The sequence below is a fragment of the Quercus lobata genome, chromosome 1 (assembly GCF_001633185.2).
Source record: "Quercus lobata isolate SW786 chromosome 1, ValleyOak3.0 Primary Assembly, whole genome shotgun sequence".
NCBI lineage: Eukaryota > Viridiplantae > Streptophyta > Magnoliopsida > Fagales > Fagaceae > Quercus > Quercus lobata.
In genome coordinates, this window is record NC_044904.1 from 17985933 (window position 1) to 18011227 (window position 25295).

At 35.8% G+C, this 25295-nt stretch overlaps 1 protein-coding gene across 1 annotated transcript; it reads left to right on the forward strand.

Moving 5' to 3' along the window:
• Positions 1-1043: 1043 nt before the first annotated feature.
• Positions 1044-24939, forward strand: LOC115981732 (nuclear cap-binding protein subunit 1). The gene is made up of 19 exons (XM_031104060.1): positions 1044-1253; positions 1376-1435; positions 2035-2091; positions 2617-2688; positions 4745-4807; positions 5938-6114; positions 7239-7364; positions 9308-9374; positions 9801-10000; positions 12193-12263; positions 13965-14049; positions 15804-15872; positions 16037-16155; positions 20030-20168; positions 20367-20867; positions 21473-21772; positions 22638-22813; positions 22931-23042; positions 24583-24939. The coding sequence occupies exons 1-19, from the start codon at positions 1170-1172 to the stop codon at positions 24685-24687; spliced, it is 2583 nt and encodes an 860-aa protein (XP_030959920.1). The 5' UTR covers positions 1044-1169; the 3' UTR covers positions 24688-24939.
• The last annotated feature ends 356 nt before the right edge of the window (positions 24940-25295 follow it).

Sequence of the window (25295 nt, forward strand, 5' to 3'; positions counted from 1 at the left end):
GATAAGTACTACGGGAACACAGGACAGGGAGGAGTCCTAAAATATCAAAGGAAAACTATTACCATTGCATTGAATGTTTTGCAACTAACTTTCTGGTTGCATTAATGTGGAGAAGACTCCTGAACAGTGTTGCATTGACTACCCAACGCATAAAAAGACTGAGAGGGTGCCCGATGGGACAAACACTCAAGTGGTGGCTTGAATGATCAACAAGTGAAGAGTCAAGATTGGGCCGAGGACTAATGCCTCCTCGACTAACCAAGACCGTGGTCCGTAGAGTTGTTCTGTCGTCTGGGGGAATGTCCCAAGAACATTCTTTTGATACGAATAAGCACTACGGGAACACAGGACAGGGAGGAGTCCTAAAATATCAAAGGAAAACTATTACCATTACATTGAATGTTTTGCAGCTAACTTTCTGGCTGTATTAATGTGGAGAAGACTCTTGAACAGTGTTGCATTGACTACCCAACGCATAAAAAGACTGAGAGGGTGCCCGATGGGACAAACACTCAAGTGGTGGCTTGAATGATCAACAAGTGAAGAGTCAAGATTGTCGAAGGAAAACTATATAATAAAAGAGACCCTCCATGGAGAGTAGATCAAGAAATTAAGAGAGAAACACTGTAGCAATTAAGAACCAACTTTGTAATCAAACTTGTAAGAAATATATAGGAATTAACTTCCTTGGACTATGCCGAGAACGATTTTCTTTGGATTAATTCAATCCATTTTCATGTTCTTGTTAATTGAACTCACTTTATTTGTTGTTAAACTCATTTTAACAAAGTTTTCCAATTCACTTTCTACAAATTTATTATTTTGGGCTTTTGGGTGTAGGTCCATTCATCGTCTGGGCTAGGGACTTAAATCCGGCCCTTACAACAATGAAAATTGAAAATTGAAAATTGAATAAGAACATGGAAAAGGAAAAACTCTCTCCCATAATTATAGGGCGAAATATAATTTTTTTTTAAGTGAAAAAAGAAAAGAGAGAGAGAGAGAGAGAGAGAAATGGGCCGGGCGGGTCGGGTCACGGGAAGCTTGGATTAGGGCTCAACCGTGAAGGTCAGTCCCGAATTGAGTCCAGGTCATAAAACCCTGCAAATCCCCTGCTCTCTCTTTCTCAGAGTTCGAAAGTTAGTGTTTTTTTCTGAGCTCCAAGAAAAATGAGCAGTTGGAGGGATCTTCTTCTCCGAATCGGTGACAAGTCAGCGGAGTACGGCACCTCCTCCGACTTCAAAGACCACATTGTCCGTACCTTATTCTTCTTCTTCTTCTCTCTCTTTGTGTGTTGTGTGTGTGAATTTACTTTGTTCTTGCTTCTTCTGAAACCCTAACACTGACTGACGACTCTCTTTGGGTTTTTGTGCAGGAAACATGTTTCGGCGTACTTCGGCGAGAGTTGGAGCACTCTGAGGATGAAATTTTGAATGTAAATCTAATCTTCATTTCTTTCTTTCCATTTTTCATTAATTCATACTCTATGGCTGTTTCAATATTTGAGGAAGATAATATACTAAGCAAAACAAAGATTTACTGATTTTTTGCTAAATGGGTAATGCTATAAAAAGTCACTTTAGGGGTTGCCTTGGACCTTTTTAGTTTCTCAAGATTCTAACTTTGAGCCACCAATTGGGTCATTTAAGGAGCATTAAGGAAAATGAATGGTGGGTTTGTTGGTTTTTTTTAGTCTTTTTTAGCAATGATTTCTCATATGGTTAAATTTGCAACCTATTGAGACTTTTTGGTCTCCTATTATTGTTTCACATTTTCGGGACTCTGTTGTTACGCTTGCACCTGTAACAGGTGTATATTTATGTTCTTGTTTCTGATTTCATGTTCATGCCTGACACCCTGTTTTGTGTGCTCCTTATATTTGTGTATATGTTGGATGATATATGAATGAATTATTTTTTGACAGTTATTATTCAGAGTATGTAAACTCTATTTGATACTCTTTGCTGTATTACATAATGATTACACTGTTATGTATTTGTTGAGATATTTATCTTACTATGTTCTTCCTGACAGGTCCTTCTTGATTGTGCTGAACAATTGCCTCACAAAATTCCTTTATTTGGGACACTGGTAAGTATGTTGTCCATGATTTTTCTCTCCTCACCGCCTCCCTCTTTCTGTCTCTCTTGTACATGCGCGCGCACACACACACTCTCCCTCAGCCTTCTCCTGTATGGTTTGCTTTCATCCATTAAAATAAATGCATATGAGCATATATATATATATATATATATACACCTTTCACCGCTGTCCACTTGACATATCCATCTAAAACAAAGAGAAGCATGCGTAACGTGGGAGACTGGTTTGGGTGAACACTAGTTAGCTTCAAGGGACTTGGTCAATTAACGCATTAGTGATGATATTTAAATTATCGATATTTTAAGTTTCACATGTTGTGGTGCCATGTTATGTAAATTTGAATTTCAACAACTACGATTGCACTTCTGTTATGCATTCTGATTTTTTTTTTTTTTTCTCAATTTGCTTATTTCGTGTGGTGACTAAATGTTTTTTTTTTGAGTATTAGATGATACTTCCTGTGGATTCAAATGAATTTATCTCTCTTACCCTCTCCCTTATCTTGCTTTTCAGATTGGCTTGATGAACCTGGAAAATGAGGACTTCGTTAGGAAAGTAGTGGAGAAAACTCAAACTAATCTTCAGGTGAGATAGTATGTGGCTGGCCCAGGCTTCAATGGTGCCTTCCTCCCTTTGATGCTCTGCTAGTAAACTAAGTTTTGGATTCTTGATTTGTAAATGATCTAGGACCTCATGTGTATTCCCCCCCCCCCCCCCCAATTTATTTTAATTCTCTTTAGTTTTTTACTTGTTAAAAAAATTTAACTCTTTAGTTTTTGCTATAGAGCATGGAGTGATATATGCTATGAGGGTTCAGTTGGATGCTTAATTCAGAATGAAGGGTTGGATGTGACCAGAAATTAAAATTCCTCTAACTTGTTTTTGAGTGTAAATTTTCATGATCTAGGAAGGTAGATTTGGTTTTACAGGTTCCAATTGTAATGGCCAAGTGACTGGAAAGATACTTCTAGGTGATAATGTGCATTTCTTTAACCTGACTTGGGAATATGCTTGTGGTAATAGTACTAAATATAGTTATCCTTTGATTGCGGTTGAGTAGAATATTTGACTACCTTTATTTGCTAGACAAGTTGGACAAGCTTGTCCTAGATAGTGTATTTGCCTCTGCGGCAGGAGAGGTTGGAAATCAGAGACAGATTCTGTTTTAAATAATAAATTTAGCTCTACATGAACATGCTAAAATCCATTTCTTTTAAAATCCTATCTATATGCCAAATAGAGATCAGATGGCTGCGCTGGCAGCATTCCTTCTTCTTTTAAAAGATTTTGATGATCCTCTAAATTTCCGTTTAGAATCTCTTGGACACACCCTGTTTGCATGAGGCCTTTCCTATTATTAAAGAACTTGGTTAATTATTTTAAAAAAAGAGTTCCAGGATAGTTGAGTGGATTTTGTCACCGATCTAACAGTAGCAGATTGTTCTGTAGAATTTTATCTTTGTTGAAAGGTGAGTGCGACTATTGTTTTGGCGTTCTGCATATACAGTGTTAGCAGATTAGATACATTGTTGGGTATCGATGTTGGATTCTACTTTTGCATGATATTTGGTGTGATGATATGCCTTGGAATTTTTTATGCCCTATTTTATTTTCCATTTCTGCAAGTAAAAGGTGCTACCATATTAGAGTACATTTGTAGACATAATGATGTGCTTCATCAGTGTCATAAGCTTATCTTCATTGGCTTAGAGTGTTTTTGGATTAGCTTTTTTATGTTAGCTTATTTTTTATGTTCAACGTTATAAAGCCTCACTTTTTTCTAGGTGCAACTGTACTTTTGTCAACTTTCAATAAATAAGCAAATAAAGTTTTTAGGAAATGCTAATTCAAATGTATGCTTGCCTGTGTAAACATACAATTGTACCTAGAAAAAGTGAGGCTTCAAAATCTGTACATAAGCTGTCTTAAAAAATAAGCCAGCTTATAAGCTATTAGCTATAAGAAATAGGGCCTTTCATGATTGGGACTTGAATCAGAATCTGTTGAGAATTTCTTTGAGATCTTATAAGAGTCAATTCACTGGGAGAGGTTTGGATAGAATGGAATGGTCTTTATCTAAGAAGGGGAAGTTTGATATGAGCTCATACTATTGGGCTCAATGGGGGGGAACTTGTTCTGATTTTCCTTACAAAACTATGTGGAAGACAAAGATTCCAAGGAAGGTAGCTTTTTTCATTTGTACATTGGCTCATGGAAAAATTCTAACATTGGTTAACCTTCGTAGGCGCGGCATAATCACTGTTGATTGATGTTGTACATGTAAGGTTTCTGGGAAAACAAACAATATTTGTCTACAATGTGCCATAGCTATGGTGCTTTAGTCACTGGCTTTTTCTTTATTTGGGGCTCATTAGGCAAGGCCAAGATCAGTGCAGGACAATTAACCATCTTTTATTTTTGAGATTTGTGTTTAAATGGTTAAGGGATATCAGGAATCTAAATTTTACAAATAATTTCTGTGTCTTTTAGTTCTTTGAGACTTTTGCATAAGCATGGAAGCCATGGGAGATTTATTCTTTGATCTTGTTTGGACTTTGGATGTGACTTTCTTATTCTTTTTGAGAGATATGCTGGTGAATGACCGCCTGTTTTGCTCTCTATCTCTGTGATTAACATACAGGATGGCCTGGATTCTGGAAATTGCAACAGGATTCGTATTTTGATGCGATTTCTGACTGTTTTGGTATGTACTTTTCTTTCTTTTGGTATCTAAACACTATTTTAGACTTTATTGATTCCTTTTCTTTTTGCATGTTATTTTTTAGGATTATTTTGTGCACACAGATGTGTGCATTCAGTACCTCCTCTAATTCAATATAAAAATTATTAATTATCGAAAATAATTTCTCTAGTTTGAAATAGTTTTTGTTTGTAAACTTGACTTTTCGCTTTATACTTCTATTGGGTGGATAAATTAGATACCTGTCATAACAAAAATGTGGAAAGAGATAAATGGGGATTTTAAATTAATGTTGTTACTAAGCCAATGACCTTTAACTCAAATGGCACCTCCTCCCCTTGTAAGAGCAACATGGAGGGTGATGTTGTGTGTCCAAGACCCACCAATTGCATATGTAACTTACAGATAAAAAAATGATGTTAGTTGATACTGAGACTGTTACAGTTTTATGAAGTGCATGCGCCATATATGTAGTGATACATTTTCCGTAGCATAATGCCTACTAGCATTTTCTAAACTCTTGTACTTATTATATGGTTAAACATAACAACGCATAAAATAATAAGAATATACTCCAGAAGAAAGAAAAAAAGCATGATCAACAGTACAGATGAAGTTTATCATACCCCTATCAGTTGGACTTCTGCCTGTTTACGATTGATGTGTTAAATACTTGTGGACACAGCTTTGGTAGCAACCCTCTTTTCTGGGACCCTTTTTTTGGTTAGTTTTTCTTTTTCTTTTGTAAAATACTTGCTGAGCTGACACCTATATTAACTACTGTTTTTGTCTTTGAACTCTATGCTAACCATTATTAGATACCAATTTGGACTCTTACAAACATGGTTTCATTTTTTGCCCCTTTAAATGCCTTTTCAAACAACCCAATTTCAAAAATTAAAATAATAAGCTGTACCAAATGAGCACTTAATACGAAGAAATGACATTCTTTATTTTCCCTTTAATTCCATTTGTTGTGCACACATACACCCCAATGTAAAACTGCTTGCTTATGCCATGATATAAGATGAAATTTAGGAATCAACATATTGTGTTTTAGTGTTTCTATGTACTATGTGCAAACACTCATCTTTTGGTGCTGAAATACTTGAAATATATTTTATGATCTACAGATGTGCAGTAAAGTCATCCAACCCAGTTCCCTGGTTGTTGTATTCGAGACATTATTATCATCAGCTGCCACAACAGTAGATGAGGAGAAGGGAAATCCCTCTTGGCAAGCATGTGCTGACTTTTACATAACTTGCATTTTATCTTGTCTCCCATGGGGAGGAGCAGAACTGATGGAGGTAATGTTATTAAGGTGCTGCATATGTGTTTACTGGTTTAATGTGTGCTAATTTGGCTTCTTAAGAAAGGTGCCAATGACGTTTAGGTCAAATAGCATTTCCTGGAGTTTCCAATGGAAACATCCAGGATTTAGATCCCCCTACCTCAATATGTATAAAAAATTCTTCTTAAGAATGGTATGATCCCTATAAAATGGGATTTTTTGTCTGCATTATTGCCCCAAAGCTTAATGTCTCTTTCAACACCTGTCTTATTAGCATCATCGATTTTGATTTCTCAAACTTAGGTATTCATACTTTTGCTTCTCATATTTAATGTCTATATGAATATCATGAGCATTTTTTTTTATTGGTGACTATCATGGGGATAGAGTTTATGCGCAGCTATGAAGTTAGAAAACATAGGGTAAAGCGTGCAATTTTTTTGATGAACTGAAATGTCATTAGTTTCTAAGAAAAAATGAAATTAAGGGACTAAAATTAGCAGTCCTGTGCAGTCAATCGCACATGCTCGTTGATCAATTTAAATCACAAGTTCCCTCACCAGGGACGAAAAACCATATTTTTAGGGGAGTTTTTGAGCATATGAATTGGCTGGCTTCTAACAATTGGCATACAGTGAATTATATGGTTTTTTTTTTTTTCTTTTTCTCTCAAGTCACCCTAGGATTCCTAGAGAATAATAGTGCCATAATAGACAAGGGAGAAGTAACATGTACTTAGAAGGGGTGAGTAACAAGAAAAAGAAAAAAAAAACGTTTGTGATGAAACTTAGGATGGCCTATGTGGTTGTTACTGTGCTATTCTTTTGAGGTTTTATTATTTTGTATCAAGTCTGGGCTTGTACTTAGAAACTGCCCTCATTAGTTTTAATGCCTTCAGTCAGAAAACTTCTCCCTCCCCCCCCCCCCCCCCCCCAACCCCTTCTTTCCCCCAAGATTTTTTTAGAATTTTATAGATCAGCTGAAGTTTAGATGTTAATTATTTTTCCTTATCTCTTTGTTGGCCCATCCTTTGTATAGTTCCTATGTACTAAGGTTGCATCCCTTGTGTTTCTGGTGAATTTATTTACTTATAAAAAGAATTAAACACTTTTGTTTTATGGTATGCACATCTGTATGCAGCAAGTACCTGAGGAGATTGAGAGAGTCATGGTTGGTGTAGAAGCTTACTTGAGCATCAGAAAGCATGCTTCTGACACTGGTTTATCTTTTTTTGAAGATGATGATGAAACTGAGAATGGTGAAAAGGTATGGTTTTTATGGTTTTATTTGCATGGGATGTTAATAGTTCAACAACATATGATTTTCTTTCTGTTTTCTATCTTATTTTTCTAAATATGGGATTTAATAATTACTTATAAAAAAAAGGAATTTAATAGTTATAGTAGTTATTAATAGCCATTTATTATGATTGTGTTTGTGTATGAAACTATCTATTATACCATTTAAAGGAAAGATGACATAGCAAGACTTTAATAGAGGGTATTAATTTAGGAATTTTTACTGACACGGCAAAAAGCTCAGCTTGTTTGTTGGACACAGACACACCTCAGACACATCTGCCTGTGTGTCCAGCTAAAAAATTACTATTATATTTTATTTTGGACTGGTCAAGACAAAGTGGCTGAAACAGTTGAATAAAAGGAGAAAAACAAATGGATCAGCACTTGAGATCTATATTAGTGATCCCAGGTGGACTTGGATGTGTCCCTGTGCAAGCTCTTCATCTGTGGGCTTGACTGCCACTGAGGGCCTCTGCAACCTCTTCTCCTTCTACGGTGAGCTTGGGGTGGCTGCAGTGATCCTCGGCAAGCAGATCGGTAAGTCCAAAGTTTGCGGCTTTGTCACCTTCAAGCATGTTGACGGTGCACTCCTTCCCCTCAAGGAGTCCAGAAATTATTCCAATTAACTGTAATGAAAAAGCTTTTGCTAAATTGGAGGTTTGCCAAAACTAATCTATTTTTTATACATGACGTTACAAGATTTTGACTTATCCAAAAAAGGCAAACACTTACAAACTTTGTGCCCTAAACAAGTCAAAGCTGATGAATTTGTATCAGCAGCAGCAGTTGGCAGCTATAGTCATCATCACTTGATTGTTTTCCTTTTCTGTGTGAACACGAAAGGCATGGATCTATATTCAATATGCAATCAAAACACTTCCCTTATTGAAGAATTCCCCTTGCGTTGCTTAAGCTCCGCTCATTCGTGGTAGTAGAATGAAGGCTATGCACTGATGGTATCTTATTTATTAGCCTAAGTGTATTCTCTAACTTCTATTCTCAATTCAGTGGGGACCGTTTCAGTCTTTTGTTTCATAAAAGGTTGAATTTTCAAAAGAATGCATTAGAGAAGTTTGTATCACCTGTTTTAAGTACATTCCGACTAAGGACTTTGTTTCCAGCACCTGGCATCTAGTAATTTTGGTTGGAATCACCCAAATTAGCCTTTTTCTTTTTGGCTTTTTATTTTCTTTTTGAGGTTGTAGTTTGCTGATCAGTATGATCTGATGATTTTAAGACAGAATAATGAAGTCATGGTCAATTTATAGAGGCAAGTTAGTGGTGTTGATTTGGTTGAGTTACTTGTAGCTTTCCTCAAAAACTAGAATGTTATTTTTCTCTGTGATTGTTAACAAAAATGTTATCAGTCAATTCCTTGGGCTCTCAAACTTTACAAACTTTTAGTGAAAGATAACTTTTTATGTACTTACTCTTTGAATGAGTATAATATATATACTATTACCTATCTTAAAGAGTTGGGTTGGGTCTCAGGTTTTATCTGTATAGCAAACAAAGTATAGACTATAGAGGTATAGAAGTTATCATGCTCTTCACATGGCATGATATATAATATTGAGTCTTTCCATGAAAACTTTGAGGATTGGACACAGAAGTCCGATGCTGAAGATTGACACTTCCTTCTCAATTCTATTGGTGAAGCGTCAATTCTTCCAAATTTTGATTGGCTTGTTAATTGCAAATTGAATTGTGGTTCGTAGCTTTTTACTTTAAAAAAAAAAAAAAAAAAAGAGCACTATGGAGGACCTTTAGTATTAGTCAAATTTTTGCTCACATAGCATATAGCTAGATATCTGTTGCCATTTTTCACAACAATTTCTTTTGCTTGTTTCTATGTGGGTTACCATGGGTACAGCTGTTCAACTGTTTTCTTTGATTTTCTTCCTTCAGGATTTCCTGGAAGATTTATGGAGTCGGGTACAAGATTTATCCAACAACGGGTGGAAACTTGACAGTGGTAATGGAGCTTTGTTCTTTATGAATTTTTCTTTTTTGGGTTGGAAAAATGATTTGTATTTATCATCTTTCTCTGTTTCCTTTCTCTGATTCATTCCTTCTATTTATCTCACAGATAATATATTGGTAAATTAGTAATGACTTTTATTGATTGTTGAATTTATTTCCTAATGAATACGTAGTGCATTTCCTTTCATGCGGTTCTATTTGGGGAATTGTGAGAAGATTTATAACGTAGTTAATTTCTAAATTCTAATAGAAGCATATAATATTGAACAAGGATGTGTTTATACTTGTGCATATTTGTATATTGAATGTGCTTTGAAAAGTCCATGTTATGAGAAGCCAATCTTTTGTTTTCATCATGCTTTTTCTACTTGGTTTAGTTTCCATTGCTTGATTTGTTTTCTCTCTTTTCAATTCTCAGTTCCTAGACCTCATCTTTCATTTGAAGCTCAGCTGGTTGCTGGAAAGTCTCACGAGTTTGTGCCCATCAGCTGCCCTGAGCAACATCATTCACCTTCAACACTTTCTGTGATAAATCATGGTCAACAAAAGCATGAAGCAGAGTTAAAGTATCCTCAAAGGATACGTAGGCTAAATATATTTCCAGCCAGTAAAGCTGAGGTAGCTTTCAATTGAAGATGTTAACGTTTAGATATATGTGGACTAGCATTTTCATTCTTCATGTTCATCCACATATTCAAACACTTTGGCTCATTGATTTTACAGTTAGTACTGCTGGTATTGTTATTTTTAGCTCCCAATCTCTTTTATATCCTTGGGTGGACAAACTTTTGACATCTAGGTGATCGAGCTATATGTTATACCCTTTTTATTCTGTGTGACTTTAAAGATATACTAATTGATGCTTGGATAAGCAATCTTAGGCTTATCCTTCTGGAGGGAAACTAAGTTTTTCCATTGGCTTCCTAATGATACAGAATCACCTTAATGCATACATGTATTTACTGAACCTTTGTGCTACTGGGTTGCTCTGTGTTGTTTTGGCAATAGAAATTCTCTTCTTTTGTCTGTCTGGAGGTTGGAGCAACTCCTATCTGATTTTTATTTTTTTGTAATTACTTCAGTCCCTAAAATACTATCATAACTACATATCAAAATAATATACTATCATAACCTTTTTGTATTACTTGGTGTAAGGTTAGAATGCAATATCCATGATAGCTTAGAAAAGGGTCATCATAAGTTTACATAAGATTTGGAATATCAACACACACGCACACACACACTCTCCAATGTAAAGACCCTCTTTGGATTTGCCACTGTTTGGTATTCAGACTTAGTTTTCTTGTCTAATGGCAGTTGACCCCTTTTTTTTTTTTTTTTATAAGTAATGTAATTTTTATTGCTATCAAAAAATAGAGTCGGCCAAGTATATAGGGATAATGGCAGTTGAACCTACAAGCTGAAAAGAGGGATCCCCTTGCACAGGATTAAGGGGCTATTAATGTTTTTCTTTTTCTTGAATCAAATAACTTTGAAACTATTGGGATCAAATATTTTGCATTTTCTTTGTTTCAGCTGTTAATGCATGAAACAAAACATTGGTGCTCCATTGCATATTGTAATTGAAAAAGGGAAACCATTGCAAATTGTGATTTTGCTTTTTTATGAGTTTGATATGCATATGAGAATTGTTGAATCTAATTGCTTAATTTAAGGAAAAAAAAGTTGTTTATGGTTGATTAATCTGTTTAATTATAAAGGCATATTTTAGTCGTATAAATAATTACCCAATTTAAAATCTTCTTGAGTCCAAGTATAATTGATTTATATATAGTTTGATTTGAGTCCCAAATTTATGAATATTAAACTCAGAAGAATCTCATGGGGGAGATATATAATGAAGGACAAAGTTTAGCTACAAAATTAGTTGTAGCCTAAGGTTACAACCTTATTCAATAAAATAAACATTACTATATATTTTGAAAATCTAATCGTTAAATTGCATGTTCTTTACGCTCTTAATACATATATCAAATTTTATGTCAATTGGATATTATTTACTATATGATCTATAAGCTTATATTTTATGCATAATTTTAAACTACAAAAACTTGCAATTTATTGATGACATAGCTACTGATTTTTAATTTTCTAGAAATTTTGTAAGTATGAAGGATATAAGAAGAAGATGTAATCAAATGGTGGATTTATCAAAATTCATATCCAATAATAAAAAATATTGAGTAAATTTGTAGACTTAGGCTACAACCAATTTTGTAGTTAAACGTTGTCCTATAATGAATTAGGTAGCTGTTTTGTGGAAAAAAAATTTGAATTAGAAGCAAAAATCTGGTTGTTTTCTGCTGCCTATTTCTTTGTGCTATTTCTAATAATTTAAGTATGAAAGGATGGAGGATTTGGTTGTTATCTGAAACTGATTTCTTCTAAATTCAGTTTTGGTTCTTCATAATTTGACCGTGTTTTGACATTATATATATTTTTACTTTGGGGGGGGTGGGGGGGTGGTTGATTTGATTTGATGTTACTAGCCTTTTGATTTTCCAATTTGCGTTGGCATTTCTACTTCTTGACTTTATTATACTATTCCTGCTTATTGCTTTGGATAGCTCTAAACTTAGTTTTTTAAAAGAGAATGTAGCACACATAATAAGTCTGCAAATGGATATATTTAAAAATTTTAGGACCGTATGCTGCTACAATATTGAGTTTTTGCATGTCATTAGTATAGTATTCTTAACTTTTACTTCTGTAGATTTGCAAATTGGCTCAATTCTTGGGTCTTCAATTGATTGATGGTACAATTTTTTACGTGCTCTCTCTAATGACAGGACCTACAACCTATTGATCGATTCGTTGTGGAAGAGTATCTCCTAGATGTGCTTTTCTTCTTTAATGGCAGGTTTGTAAACACCCTTGCTGGTTTAGATGCTGCCTTCTCTTTCCTTGAGTTCATTCAATCTCGGATCCGTAGGGGTGTTGGGAGTGACACTTCTCATTGGTGTCTCAATGAGAATGGCAAGTTTGATACTCGGTCCTATTACAATAACATTTGGGGTGCATCTGCCTCCAATTTTCCGTGGAAGGGTGTTTGGAAAGTTAAGATTCCTAAGAGGGTGGCAATTTTTGTGTGGACAGCGGTTCATGGGCAGATTCTTACATTGGATAATCTTATGCTTAGGAAGCGCATTTTGGTGAATCGGTGTTGTATGTGCCATCGTAATGAGGAAACTGTGGATCATCTCCCTCCATTGTCCTGTAGCTCACTCACTGTGGGTATACATGTATCAAATCTTTAGGATCCAATGGGTCATGCCAGGCTCTGTGGAAAGCTTGGTGTATTGTTGGAGCTATTGGCTAGGAAAATTTAATTTAGACATATGGAATATGATTCCTGGCTATTTAATGTGGATTGTTTGGATAGAAAGAAACCGGTGCTCTTTTGAGGATACTGAGAAATCTTTGGTTCAATTACAAGCTCTATGCCAGAAGACCTTATTTGATTGGTCTAGGTGTTGAGGCTTCTCGGATTGTTCTACTCTCTTGGAATTTATTTCTTCTCTTAGTAGTACACTTTAAGTTTTTCCTTGTTGTTTGATGCTATTTGTTTGTTTGTTGCATTTCCTTGCGTTCACCATCATGAACACCTTGTATTTGCTTTCTTTAGTTTTAAAGTTTGTTTAATAATACTCTTATTACCTATCAAAAAAAAAACCCTTGCTAGTTATTTAAGGATCACATGATTATTGGCCCATGAGATTTGCAACTTTATATTAATTTTTGGATCAGTAGGCTCACTTTATTTTTCTATCTAGAAGCTAACGATTTAATAAAAAATAAAATTGGATTTCTTGAGGATATATTGGTATATTAGGTCTATTTTGTTGGTAGAAATCTCCTTGTAAGAATGCGTAGTGATATAATTGTCTTACAATTATATCACTAGACAATTATATCACTACACATTCTTACAAGGATATTTCTACCAACAAAATAGTGATATAATTGTAAGACGCAGAAAACATCACATCTTTTAAGCCAAAGAAGAAAAACTGGTTTGATAATACTAATAATCAATCTACTTCAGGAATTGCATGAAGACAGTATGGTATTTACATCTCAGGAGATTAGTTCAACTTTAAAACAGATTATTGCAAATGACCTCTAGCTCAACTTGCATCTTCTCTTCTTGTAAGAACAGAGTGTAGGGCAAGATCAGGGATTCTAGACTCATTGGTTTTGTATGTAACTTATCAATCAAATAAAAATTAGTTCAAGAACAATATTGCTATGGTTTTATATTGAGCCAGAGAGAGATTACTACACCCTAGAATGTTCTTTGAATTGTTAATTTGTTTCAAGACATCTTCTGTCAATCCATTCTGCATTTTGTTTTGCTTGTAGTCTCAATCTTACTTCCGATATCCAGTCTCTAATTTGACTTGTTTGATCTACATCAATTATTTTTGTTTTTATGCTCCATAATTAACTTTATATGTGTTAATGTGTCAGGTTTTTAATTTTATTTAATTTTGTCTTTTTTCACCTTTGCCCTTCGGTCTTAATTTTTATTATTTCTATTTATTGATTCATGCAAAGCTAGTCGAAAGGAATGTGCTTCTTTCATGGTTGGCCTGCCTGTACCTTTCAGATATGAGTATCTTATGGCAGAGACTATTTTCTCCCAGGTAAAATTTTGAAAGCTTGCCATTTTGCTGTTTGGAAATATGGTGAGATCCTGTTTTTGATGAAGTTCTTGCCAACAATATGCTTTTTCCTTGCAGTTACACATTTTTGTGTTGTAAAATATTGTATTTAATGGCTAAATCTGCCCTCTCCTTTTACACATCAAAGTTAAACAGTTTTATCAAATATTTCTTTTAGTGGGCCAAATCAGTCTACTGTTGTTGCTATCACTTTATTCAAATAACAATGATAAGCATATTCAATATTTAACTCCTTTTATTTAATTAAAGGCATTTTGGTCATTTTGAGTTAGCTTTAAGGAGGTCCCACATCTATGTACAATATAGATTTGCATGACACCTACTAATGGTTTAGAAACCATAGTGACATACCTAAAACAAGGAACTCAGTGACTGACATATGACAAAGATGCTGTCCCTGCACCCTTGTAAAATGAGTTGCCAAAATGTGGTTTAATTTTGTTATAGCCTAGATGAGTCTATGAGTCTTGTTTTGTGGACAAATCATTTGTGAGGAACCTCCAAATTTTGTTCTTTGAATTTACTGGACTTTTATTAATACAAATAAAGAGTTTGCTTTCTGAGATTTCAGCTGGCAGATATTCGTTTGTGTTAAACCTTATGCACACCGTAGCTCACCAGCCTGCTATTTTGATCAGGCTTGTACAGGATGGAAATCAGCCTAAATAGAGAAGAAGAAAAGCATTTTAATGTAACAAGTTCTAATATTTGCAACTGTTTAACATCTTGAGTCGAGTATTTAAGAAAGCATATAGAAAAGGCACAAGAATACCTATGACATTTCTCAATTCTGTGATGCTTACAACTGTACTCTGACTTGCCTTCGTTCTTCATAGGAGAATCTCTTATAAAAAGCATGTATATTTAAGGTTACCCCCCATCATTTTTAATAAAATTTAGTTAGTTTTCGAATATTACAAGATTCTGTTATATATACTTTCTATACAAGCATCTGGCTGCTGTTTGTATTCCAGCATTCAGGGCCAATTCGCTTTTATCCTTTTCGTGTTTTTTTGTTTTTATTTTGTGTGTGTATATATATATATATAGATTATTGAAGAATTGTTCTAAAAGGCTTCAGCAGTGAAGAAGATAAGAAAACAATAAATATATTTGCAGATTTTTGGGTCTTTTAATCGACCAACAACAATCATCTAAATTGCAACTACTATTGGTTGAAAACATGTTTTTATCTGCCAATAGTTGCAAATCTGATATATCACAGTCCACTTTCTTTTGGTGGTAAGAAATGAAAGTTTCTTCAAGAAGAAAATTGTTTATTTGATTTGACCTCTTCACTTAACTAGGCTTGATATTGGTTACAATTTTCGTTGTTTGAAAACTAAAACCACATGCCTGAATAGATATTAAAATATAAAGAATTCTGTTTCTTTGACTTTGAATGGAAATTTTAGAGTCTTTTGATTATATACGTCATTATCTTTGGAACACAAGGCTCCATTTTTGTTTCATTTCCACTTTTTCCTTCCCCTAGAAAGTATATGAAAATGACCTTGCTGCAGGAAATTGCTCCTTTTATCTTCAGTAAAGTCTTGACTTACAAAAAATAAATAATTAAAAAAAAATTGATGAGTTCTATTATGTTTAGAATCAGTATTCGATTGTTCTTAGTATAGCTTTAGTACCTGCATATGTTAACAGTTTTGTTTAGTAGAATATCAATCCTAAATGATACTTTTATGTCCTTTTTGCAGTTACTTATGCTTCCACAACCCCCTTTCAAGCCAATATATTACACACTGGTCATCATTGACCTCTGTAAGGTACCATAGAAACTTTATGTTAATTAAACCAAGTCTTACCTTCCTTTTCATTTTCTTGCAAGGAACTAACGGAGGCTATGAAATAAGTTGCAAATGGGCAGATTCGGATTTTTTTTTCTTTTTTGCATTTTTAAAGATGCCTGACTATTAGGTTTTATTCTTAGGCTCTTCCTGGGGCCTTTCCTGCAGTTGTAGCAGGTGCAGTCCGCGCTCTTTTTGAGAAAATAGCTGATTTGGATATGGAATGTCAGACAAGGCTCATCCTTTGGTTTTCGCATCACCTGTAAGTTCAGGCTTCTGACTTATAAGTTTTTGTTTAATCATGATATCCAGACTGACAAAATCTGTATTAAATACTACTGTAGTGCAATTAATGTTGCTTTATAAATATTTTTCTCATTTCAGTAATTACATGCTATTTTGATAAATAACGTAAGAATATTATTAATAATAAAATTGCCAAACCAAGTACATTGGGGATGTACTAAGGGGGCACAAATCAATAAACAAGAGAACAATGATCAAGAAAAATAGAAAAGGAAGAGCAAGAAAAATGAGAAAAGACCACACTCCATTCAAAGAGAGTGCGTAAGAAAAAGGATTTAATCTCCAGCAAAGAGCGTTCGCAACCCTCAAAGCTTCTAGCATTCCTTTCACGCCAAATGCACCAAATCAAGCAGTGAGGCACTAATTTCCAAACATCAATGTGACGATGTCGCGCAAACTTTCCTTGCCAAGCCTCAAACAACTCGAGAACAGTATGAGGCATAACCCATTGAATACCAAACAAGCAGAAAACCAAAGACCACAACTCCCAAGCTATGGAACAATGAAGTAGAAGATGATCCACCGACTCCCCACACCTCTTACACATATAGCACCAGTCAAGCACTATCACTCGCCTTTTACGAAGGTTATCTGTTGTTAAAATCTTACCTAAGGAAGCAGACCAAGAAAAGAAAGCTACCCTTGGAGGAACCTTTGATTGCCATATCATTTTCCATGGAAAGGAAACAAGATTATGAAGGTAGAAGGAACTGTAATAACCTCTAACCTCAAAACCTCTATTCCTTGCAGGCTTCCAACAAACCTTATCTGGGCCAAACCCCCGCACTGACGAAGAATAGACCAACTCCATAAACCGATCAAAGGCTTCTTCTTCCCAATCTTGTGGTGGACGACGAAATTGCACATTCCAGTGAAATCTCCCAGCCGACCAATCCATAACTTCAGCCACTGAGGAATCCTTTGACCTACTAAGACAATAAAGCTCCGGAAAGGCCTCTTGGAGGGTACAATCCCCACACCACACATGCTTCCAAAATTTCACTCTAGTACCGTCCCCCACATCATAAACAAGAAGTTTAGAAAAGTTCAACCAGCCACTTCTAATGTATCTCCACAAGCTGACCCCATAAGGATTTGTCACCTTCTTCGTACACCAACCACCCCAAATGTTCCCATATTTAGCCTCTATAACCCTCCTCCATAAAGCATCAGTCTCCGAGCCGTACCTCCACAACCATTTACCTAGTAAAACAGAATTAAAGGTACCCAACCGTCTAATGCCCAACCCCCCAACCCGCAAAGGCCTACAAACCTTGGCCCAATTAAGTAAATGAATTTTAGGTTCATCTCCAATCCCATTCCACAAAAAATCTCTCTGTAATTTCTCCATACGCTTTGCCACCTTACCTGGTAAAGGAAGAAGGGAAAGAAAGTATGTAGGTAAAGAAGATAGTGAGCTTTTAATGAGTGTCACCTTACCCCCTTTAGATAAATACATTCTTTTCCAACCTGCTAATCTCCTCTCCATTCTCTCTAGGATAGGATTCCAAACAGATAATTCCTTAAACTTTGCACCTAATGGAAGGCCCAAATATTTCAAGGGTAGAGAAGACTGCCCACACCCCAACAGACCCACCAAGACCTCCAAATTGGGTACCCCACCAACAGGTACCAGCTCAGATTTCCCCAAATCAATATGAAGCCCTGACACCTCCTCAAATCTAGCAAGAATTGCCCTCAAATTAGCAATCTGAGAAGGTTCAGCATCACAAAAAATCAGAGTGTCATCTGCAAATAGAAGGTGAGACACCATTACTGATTGGCCAGTCGTACTACCCACAGAAAAGCTTGAGAATTCCCCAGCGGAGGCAGCCACATCCAACATACGACTTAATGCCTCCATCACAATATCAAACAATAATGGAGATAAAGGATCCCCTTGCCGAAGCCCCTAGAACTTCCAAAGAAATCAGTTGGGCTACCATTGATCAAGATGGAAAACCTTACAGTTGAAATGCAATACCTTATCCATTTCCTCCATTTCTCTGAGAAACCACAGCGCTGCAACATATACATCAAAAAATCCCAACTCACATGATCATACACCTTCTCCACATCCAATTTACACAGCACACCCAGAACCCCTGACTTCAATCTACTATCAATACATTCAGAGGCAATCAAGACGGAATCCAAAATCTGTCTACCCTTCACAAAAGCATTTTGTGAATCCGAAATAAGCACATGCGCCACCCTACGAAGCCGATTAGCCAACACTTTAGAAATAATCTTATAAATCCCACCAACTAAGCTGATAGGCCGAAAATCCTTGACCTCCACAGCATCCACTTTCTTAGGAATAAGGGCAAGGAATGAAGCATTAAGACTCTTCTCAAACACCGCCTGAGTATGGAAGTTGTGGAATACAGCCATAATTTCAGATTTCAAAACACCCCAACAAGATTGGAAAAATGCCATGGAAAAGCCATCTGGACCAGGTGCCTTATCACCATTACACTCATGGATCACCTCAAACACCTCTTCTTCCTCAAAAGGCCTATCTAGCCAACTTGCATCTTCCACCGAGATGCTAGAAAAATCCACATCATCTAAGACAGGTCTGTGAGCCACCTCCTCAAAGTAAAGTTGCCTATAAAACTGAGAGATACAGTCTGCTATAGCAGCCGGGTCCGAAGACAGCACCCCACCCACCATAAGCCTATCAATAGAATTAACCCTCCTGTGAGAGTTAGCTACACGGTGGAAAAATTTAGTATTCCGGTCTCCTTCCCTAACACAAAGAACTCTAGATTTCTGCCTTCAACATATTTCTTCCAACAAAGTTGCTTTTTCTAAATCATCACGAATTCTTCCCATTTCCCCCCTTTCCTCTGCTGATAGCCCCCGACTCTCCTCCATGTTCTCCAGAACACTAAGATCCTTCCACAATTTTTTAATCCGAACTTCAACATGACCAGATCTTGCCAATCTAGAATTGTTATCTTGTTTTTTTATTCTGGGTTGAAAGGTCAACTTTTATAAACGATACATGGAAGTCCACTCCACCAGATGAAAAACGCAAGATTTGAATGATTATAGATTATAAGAAGAGGAATTGATGTCTTGTAAAAAAAAAAAAAAAATTAAAAAGAGGAGGAATTGATGTTCCTTTTTTCAAAAAATAGTCACAGAAAGTATTATGTAATTAAAATTGCACCTGTGGTCTTTGCTTATGAGAAATCATTTGGGATTAAAGTAGTGCCAAATTTTGGGACCTAATGGTATGAAAAGTAATCACATTTTGTCACTCAACTCAATTCAAGCCTTAATCACTGTGATTTGAGATAGGCTACAGTGATTTTTTTTGCAATTTTGTCACCATTGATGTATTTTTGTTAAAATAATGTTTTGTTAGTCGAAAAAAGTAGGAAATAGTTGAAATTATTGAGGTCATAAATCTTTGCATGAATCTTTGCTATTTATGTATGTTTTTTAGAGAACCTGACATCCTCAAATTTATTCTTTTGGTGGGTCAAAATATCATGTCTGGCACACTGGACAGTCTAGTTCAATTATTACTGGCTATGATGAGATTCGACATCCAGTGCACTAGAAACAAGGAATGTGCAATTTTTTTCTTCTACTGATTGTGTTTGGGACATTTTCTGGATTAATAAATATTTGTTATGGGTTCTCTTTAGATTAAGCACTAACTTTCAAGCAATGTTAACATGACTAAGAATTTATCCATTTAGAACTATGATTATTGTTATAAAAGTTGAACATATCATTTAGCCCTCCCAAAATCTCATCCTAGCCTATGATTACTTTCAAGCTATGTGTACACTAATGGTATTTTAACCTTACAGATCAAACTTCCAATTCATCTGGCCATGGGAAGAGTGGGCTTATGTCTTAGACCTCCCAAAATGGGCCCCGCAGCGCGTGTTTGTTCAGGAGGTTTTGGAGAGAGAAGTCCGTTTGTCGTACTGGGACAAAGTCAAGCAGGTATTAAGTCATGCTGAACGCTTCTCTCTATAAATTTATTGTGATGGGATATGGATCAATTTTTTATGCATTACCATGTTAGTATACTAAAATTGTGTAAAAGTGTCTTTCATGGTTTAATAGTTCATTATAAGCTCCAGTTCATTTGTAAGGTGTTACTTTTCTGACTTATTTCCTTAATAATATTTATCCATATAGAGCATAGAGAATGCACCTGGTTTAGAAGAACTGCTTCCTCCAAAGGGTGGACCGAACTTCATATTCAGTGTTGAAGGTGATAGAGAAAGAACTGAACAGCATGCACTTTCTACAGATCTATGTAACATGGTCAAAGGAAGGGCAGCTGCCCGTGAAATAATTTCTTGGGTTGAAGAAAGTGTGCTTCCTGTTCATGGTCTGGAAGCTACTCTTAAAGTGGTTGTGCAAACTCTCCTTGACATTGGATCTAAAAGCTTTACTCATTTGATCACTGTCTTGGAGAGATATGGTCAAGTAATTGCAAAGTTGTGTCCTGATCAAGATAAGCATGCCATGCTTATAGCTGAAGTTGGTTATTACTGGAAGAATAATGCTCAAATGGCAGCTATAGCAATTGATAGGATGATGGGATATCGGCTTGTATCTAATTTGGCCATTGTGAGATGGGTCTTCTCTCCAGAAAATATTGATCAATTTCATACATCTGATCATCCATGGGAGGTACACCATCACAAATTTTTACCAACTGTTCTGTCTTCCATAGAAGTTATTACTTTGATTCTTCTTTTATATCTACTTGGTAAAATTCTTTTGGTGTCTGATCACCATATCATTTACTTGAAAAGGTTGAATTAGGCTATAGGGAAAAAAGCTATAATTGGCTAAAAAGGTCTTCTGAAAATTTAAATTTCTATCTTAGCTACATGGTTAGTTGAGTTGTATCTGAGTTTTAAATATGGCTTGCTAGTGCTTTACTCTCATATACCATTTTCAATCCAATAAATCGATGTTTCTTGTTGCCTTTAACAGATCATGAATTTTTATGTCCAAAATTGTTCCATGTGATATTGATAATTTTCTATAGCCTGATCTCTGGTGTTAGTTGAACAACAGAACTGGTGTTCAACTTGGGCTTGCAGCTTGCCTGTCTTTCTATGTTTCCAGCCACCCCTTGGTCCCCCCTTTTGGCAGGGTCACCTCTGTACTTATCTTAGAAATATTTTGGGTCTTTTATTTACCTGATGCTGCTGCAGAGGAATATTTATATTTAAAATTATTTATACTCTTGTCTTATAGATTTTTCCTTTCCTTTTTCCTGTCTACAGGTTCTAAGAAATGCAGTTAGTAAGACATATAATCGTATCTCAGATCTTAGGAAAGAAATATCATCTCTTAAGAAGGTTATTATATCAGCTGAAGAAGCTGCAACAAAGGCAAAAGTCGAATTAGAGGCTGCAGAGTCAAAGCTTTCACTTGTAGATGGTGAACCTGTCCTTGGTGAAAACCCTGCAAAATTGACTCGTTTCAAATCCAATGCTGAAAAGAAAAAAGAGGAGGAGGTATCAGCACGTGAGTCTTTGGAGGCCAAGGATGCTCTTCTTGCTCGAGCCCTTGATGAAAATAAGGTATTTGAGATGCAATTAGTACTGACATTTCCATGTCCCCCCCCCCCCCCCAACACAATTAATTTGCTACAGTGCTTTTCACTTATTGGAGGGTGTGGATGAGGGCTTTGGGGGGCCCTGGGGGGGTTGGTGGTGGGGGTGTTGGGTTGGGAAGAAACAAAAAAAATGTAACAGTACTTTTCATAAATAGATCAAAATTCTATGAAGAAATGAAGCACATGTTAATTTGGAATCAGGTTTTAAATAAATAGGCTAAAAGTAGAGATTCTTTGCTAATAAATGCTTGGATGGGTATGTGAAAATGGAGCTTTATGCCTTCTTTTTAGAAGAGGATTTTGCTGTTTGCTAATATGCTTCTGAACTTTTTGTGCTTTGAATTCCAGTCTCCTGTCATCTTGACTTACAATTACAACATTGGTGAATAAAATGCTTTTATTCTCAGTCCAAGCCTTTTCCTTTTCTGTTTTGGTTATTTAAAGACAAAATTGGGTTTTTTACTCCTGTAATGATCTTTGTGCCTTCACTTTGGAGGTGGGCCAGAGATACACGTCATTAAATGGCAACATGTATACAGCATTCAGCAGTTTGACCTTATTATTGCTTAAGTTCAACTAAATAATCAGTCCAACGGTGTATCTGACATCCATTGCAGTAATCACTTCCAGCAATGGAAGTGTGGTTAACAATAGCTTACAACATTTTAACAATTGAGCTGAGTTGACGTGATTGCAGAATTCATACTGGTTGATGCTTCATTTCTGTTTTTGTTTTATGGAATTTTGTTAATACAACTTTTTAGTTTCTGTTACTATGATCTTGCACATCCTTACCTTCTATTTGATCCTACCATGATTTGCATTTACAGGCATTGTTCCTCTCTTTGTATAAAAACTTCTCTATTGTATTGACGGAACGATTGCCCGACCCTTCTAGAGCTGGAACATTGCGGGAATTAAAGTCTACTCATGCAGATTCGATGGCAGTTGACCTTGAAGAATCAGCAGCAATGGAGGTGGACAATGAGAATGGCAGACAAAAAAGGTACCCCACACCACCCCCCCCCCCCCCCCCCAAAAAAAAAAATCCTCTTCTATTGACACATTATGTAATGCTATGTAAGTAAACAGTACCTTATCTCTATTGTCTTATGTTTGGCAGTCAGTCAAATGGTGGAAGGACAAGCAATGGTTATAACATAGGTGAAAAAGAGCAGTGGTGTTTGTCGACTTTGGGCTATGTCAAGGCCTTCTCAAGACAATATGCTTCTGAGGTAAATAAAGTTTCTGTTACACTAGTTAGCTTTGTTACTTTATGGTATTTTCCAGAGTTTCCTTTTTGCAGTTTCTCATCTCATTTTCTTGGCTCTCAACACCATATATCTTTGCTAATGTTGCTGCATGCTCTCATTTTTGCTACACTATGGTATATATTTAAGGGATAATCTACGTTAGGGTGCTGCTCTATTAATATTGAGTTGATATTTTTTTTTTTTTTTTAATGATGTTGAGCCTCACCAAGGTAGGGCCCTTGGGACCCACCCCTGGGGAGTAAAACATGGATGCATGACCTCACCCACTAGAACCGTGTATTAGGTAATCTAAGGGAACTCCTATAGAGGATTGAACCAAGGATGTCTTGGTCTACAATTCATCCAATGCCTCCAACCACTTGGCTGCACTGTGACAGGATAATATTGAGTTGATTTTGCATAGATAATGATCTATTTTTGTCTTAATTTAAACATTCAATAGATTAAGGAGGAAAGGTCGATTCATAAGTTGAAGCTTTTCTTCTTTCAAACTTTGTTTGAATGGGCAAATGCTTCAGGTGTTGTTACCTTCATGTCTCTACCTGACAAGCTTGATTTCTGTACTTCCATTGCTGTTTAGTTTCTTTTTCATTGTTGCCTCTTAGCACACTGCCTGTGTGCCTTGCTTTTTTCTTTTCATCCTTTTTCAATTTCAATGACGTTTATTACTTATTCCAAAAAAATAAAGGAGGTCCTATATAAACATAGAACAATGCGTTTGAATTTTAATGCTTCTTTCCTCTTTAAAAAGAGGTAAGTATATTATTCTATATGAGCAAAGATCATAATCGTGGACTCTACTAAATCATGCAAAATAAAAGATTCTCACCTTTATGGTTTGTAGATCTATTCGGGTTTGTTGATCTATTCGAACTAACTGGAACAACAAAACGATTCGACCAAAATATATGTAAATGCTGATGCTTGTCAATCGTGCTCGGGGCAGGGCGGGGCCTATCCAAATATATCATATATACAATACTCATCGTGATGACCTTTAATAAGTAAAAGCATTCGTGCATTTAGTTCATATTCTTTCTTTGGGAGAGCAGCTCCCTTTCACTTGTGGTTCACTATGGGTTCTGGTCTCTCAATTCTGTTCTATTCAGGGCCATAATGTCTCTTAGTGCCGACTGTCACAGGCAGAGTCTATGAAGTACCTCAATTGTCCTGTCTAGCCAGCTTACCATGTCTGGCCTTCTTTTTACACCTTAACTTTAGCAATGTGTGAACATAACTGTATCTTTTTTGTTGAATGTTGATGGTTTGTTGGCTTTTTATTATTTGAGGGTGGTCTTATGCTGGTGTTACTTGAAGAAGTCTCTTTTTTCTTTTTTGTTCATATCAAGTACATTATTAGTTTACAGATCATTTGTTCTCCATTTAATGCTTCATGCTGCATTTTTGCTACGTGTTTACAATTTACTGCAATCTATATTTAATAAATTTAATGATTCTTATTGACTTTTTCCCCCTTTTGCATATACATTTTCGTGGGTAGATATGGCCTCACATTGAGAAGTTGGAATCAGAGGTATTAACGGAGAACACACATCCTCTCTTTCGAAAAGCTGTTTATTGTGGCCTTCGTCGACCAAACAATTAGGCGTGATGTGATTTATTGTGTAAGGAAGCAAACTGGAATGAGTTGATATATTACTGGAGAGTAGTTCACTTATTAGATGCTCTAACATCTAGTTTAGTAGATCTGTTAGGCAAAGCCTTTTACTCATTCTAGAGATTTTCAGGTTTTCTTTCCCTGGCTTGTAAGCAAAAAGGAATTGTGATTTGCGGTCTGCAAACTAGTGATTTTTATTTTTTATACAAAATTATATGTCTTATGCATGTTTTGTGTGAATTCAAGACCCTTTAAATGCGTAAACTGCCCAAAAAAAAGAGAGAAATCATGCATGTTAGGTTATTAGATGAGGACACAACCAAATCTGTTTGGGAATGCCAACCATCACAAATGAAGAGAAATATATGGAAAATCTTATTGAGTTTCTGGTCGTGAAAAAAATTAAAAAAAAAGGTGTACTCTTAGTATAAAATTTCCACTTGTGGAATCTGGGAGAGGTGATTGGTAAATAGCTTTACTCGCAAATTTTTTGGAGACTGATTCCTCAGGTTCAAACTTGTGAGCAGTTGTTTTTGGTAGAAGACGCTTTTTATCGCACTAATGATAATTATTGATTCCTTCAGCATTTTGAAATT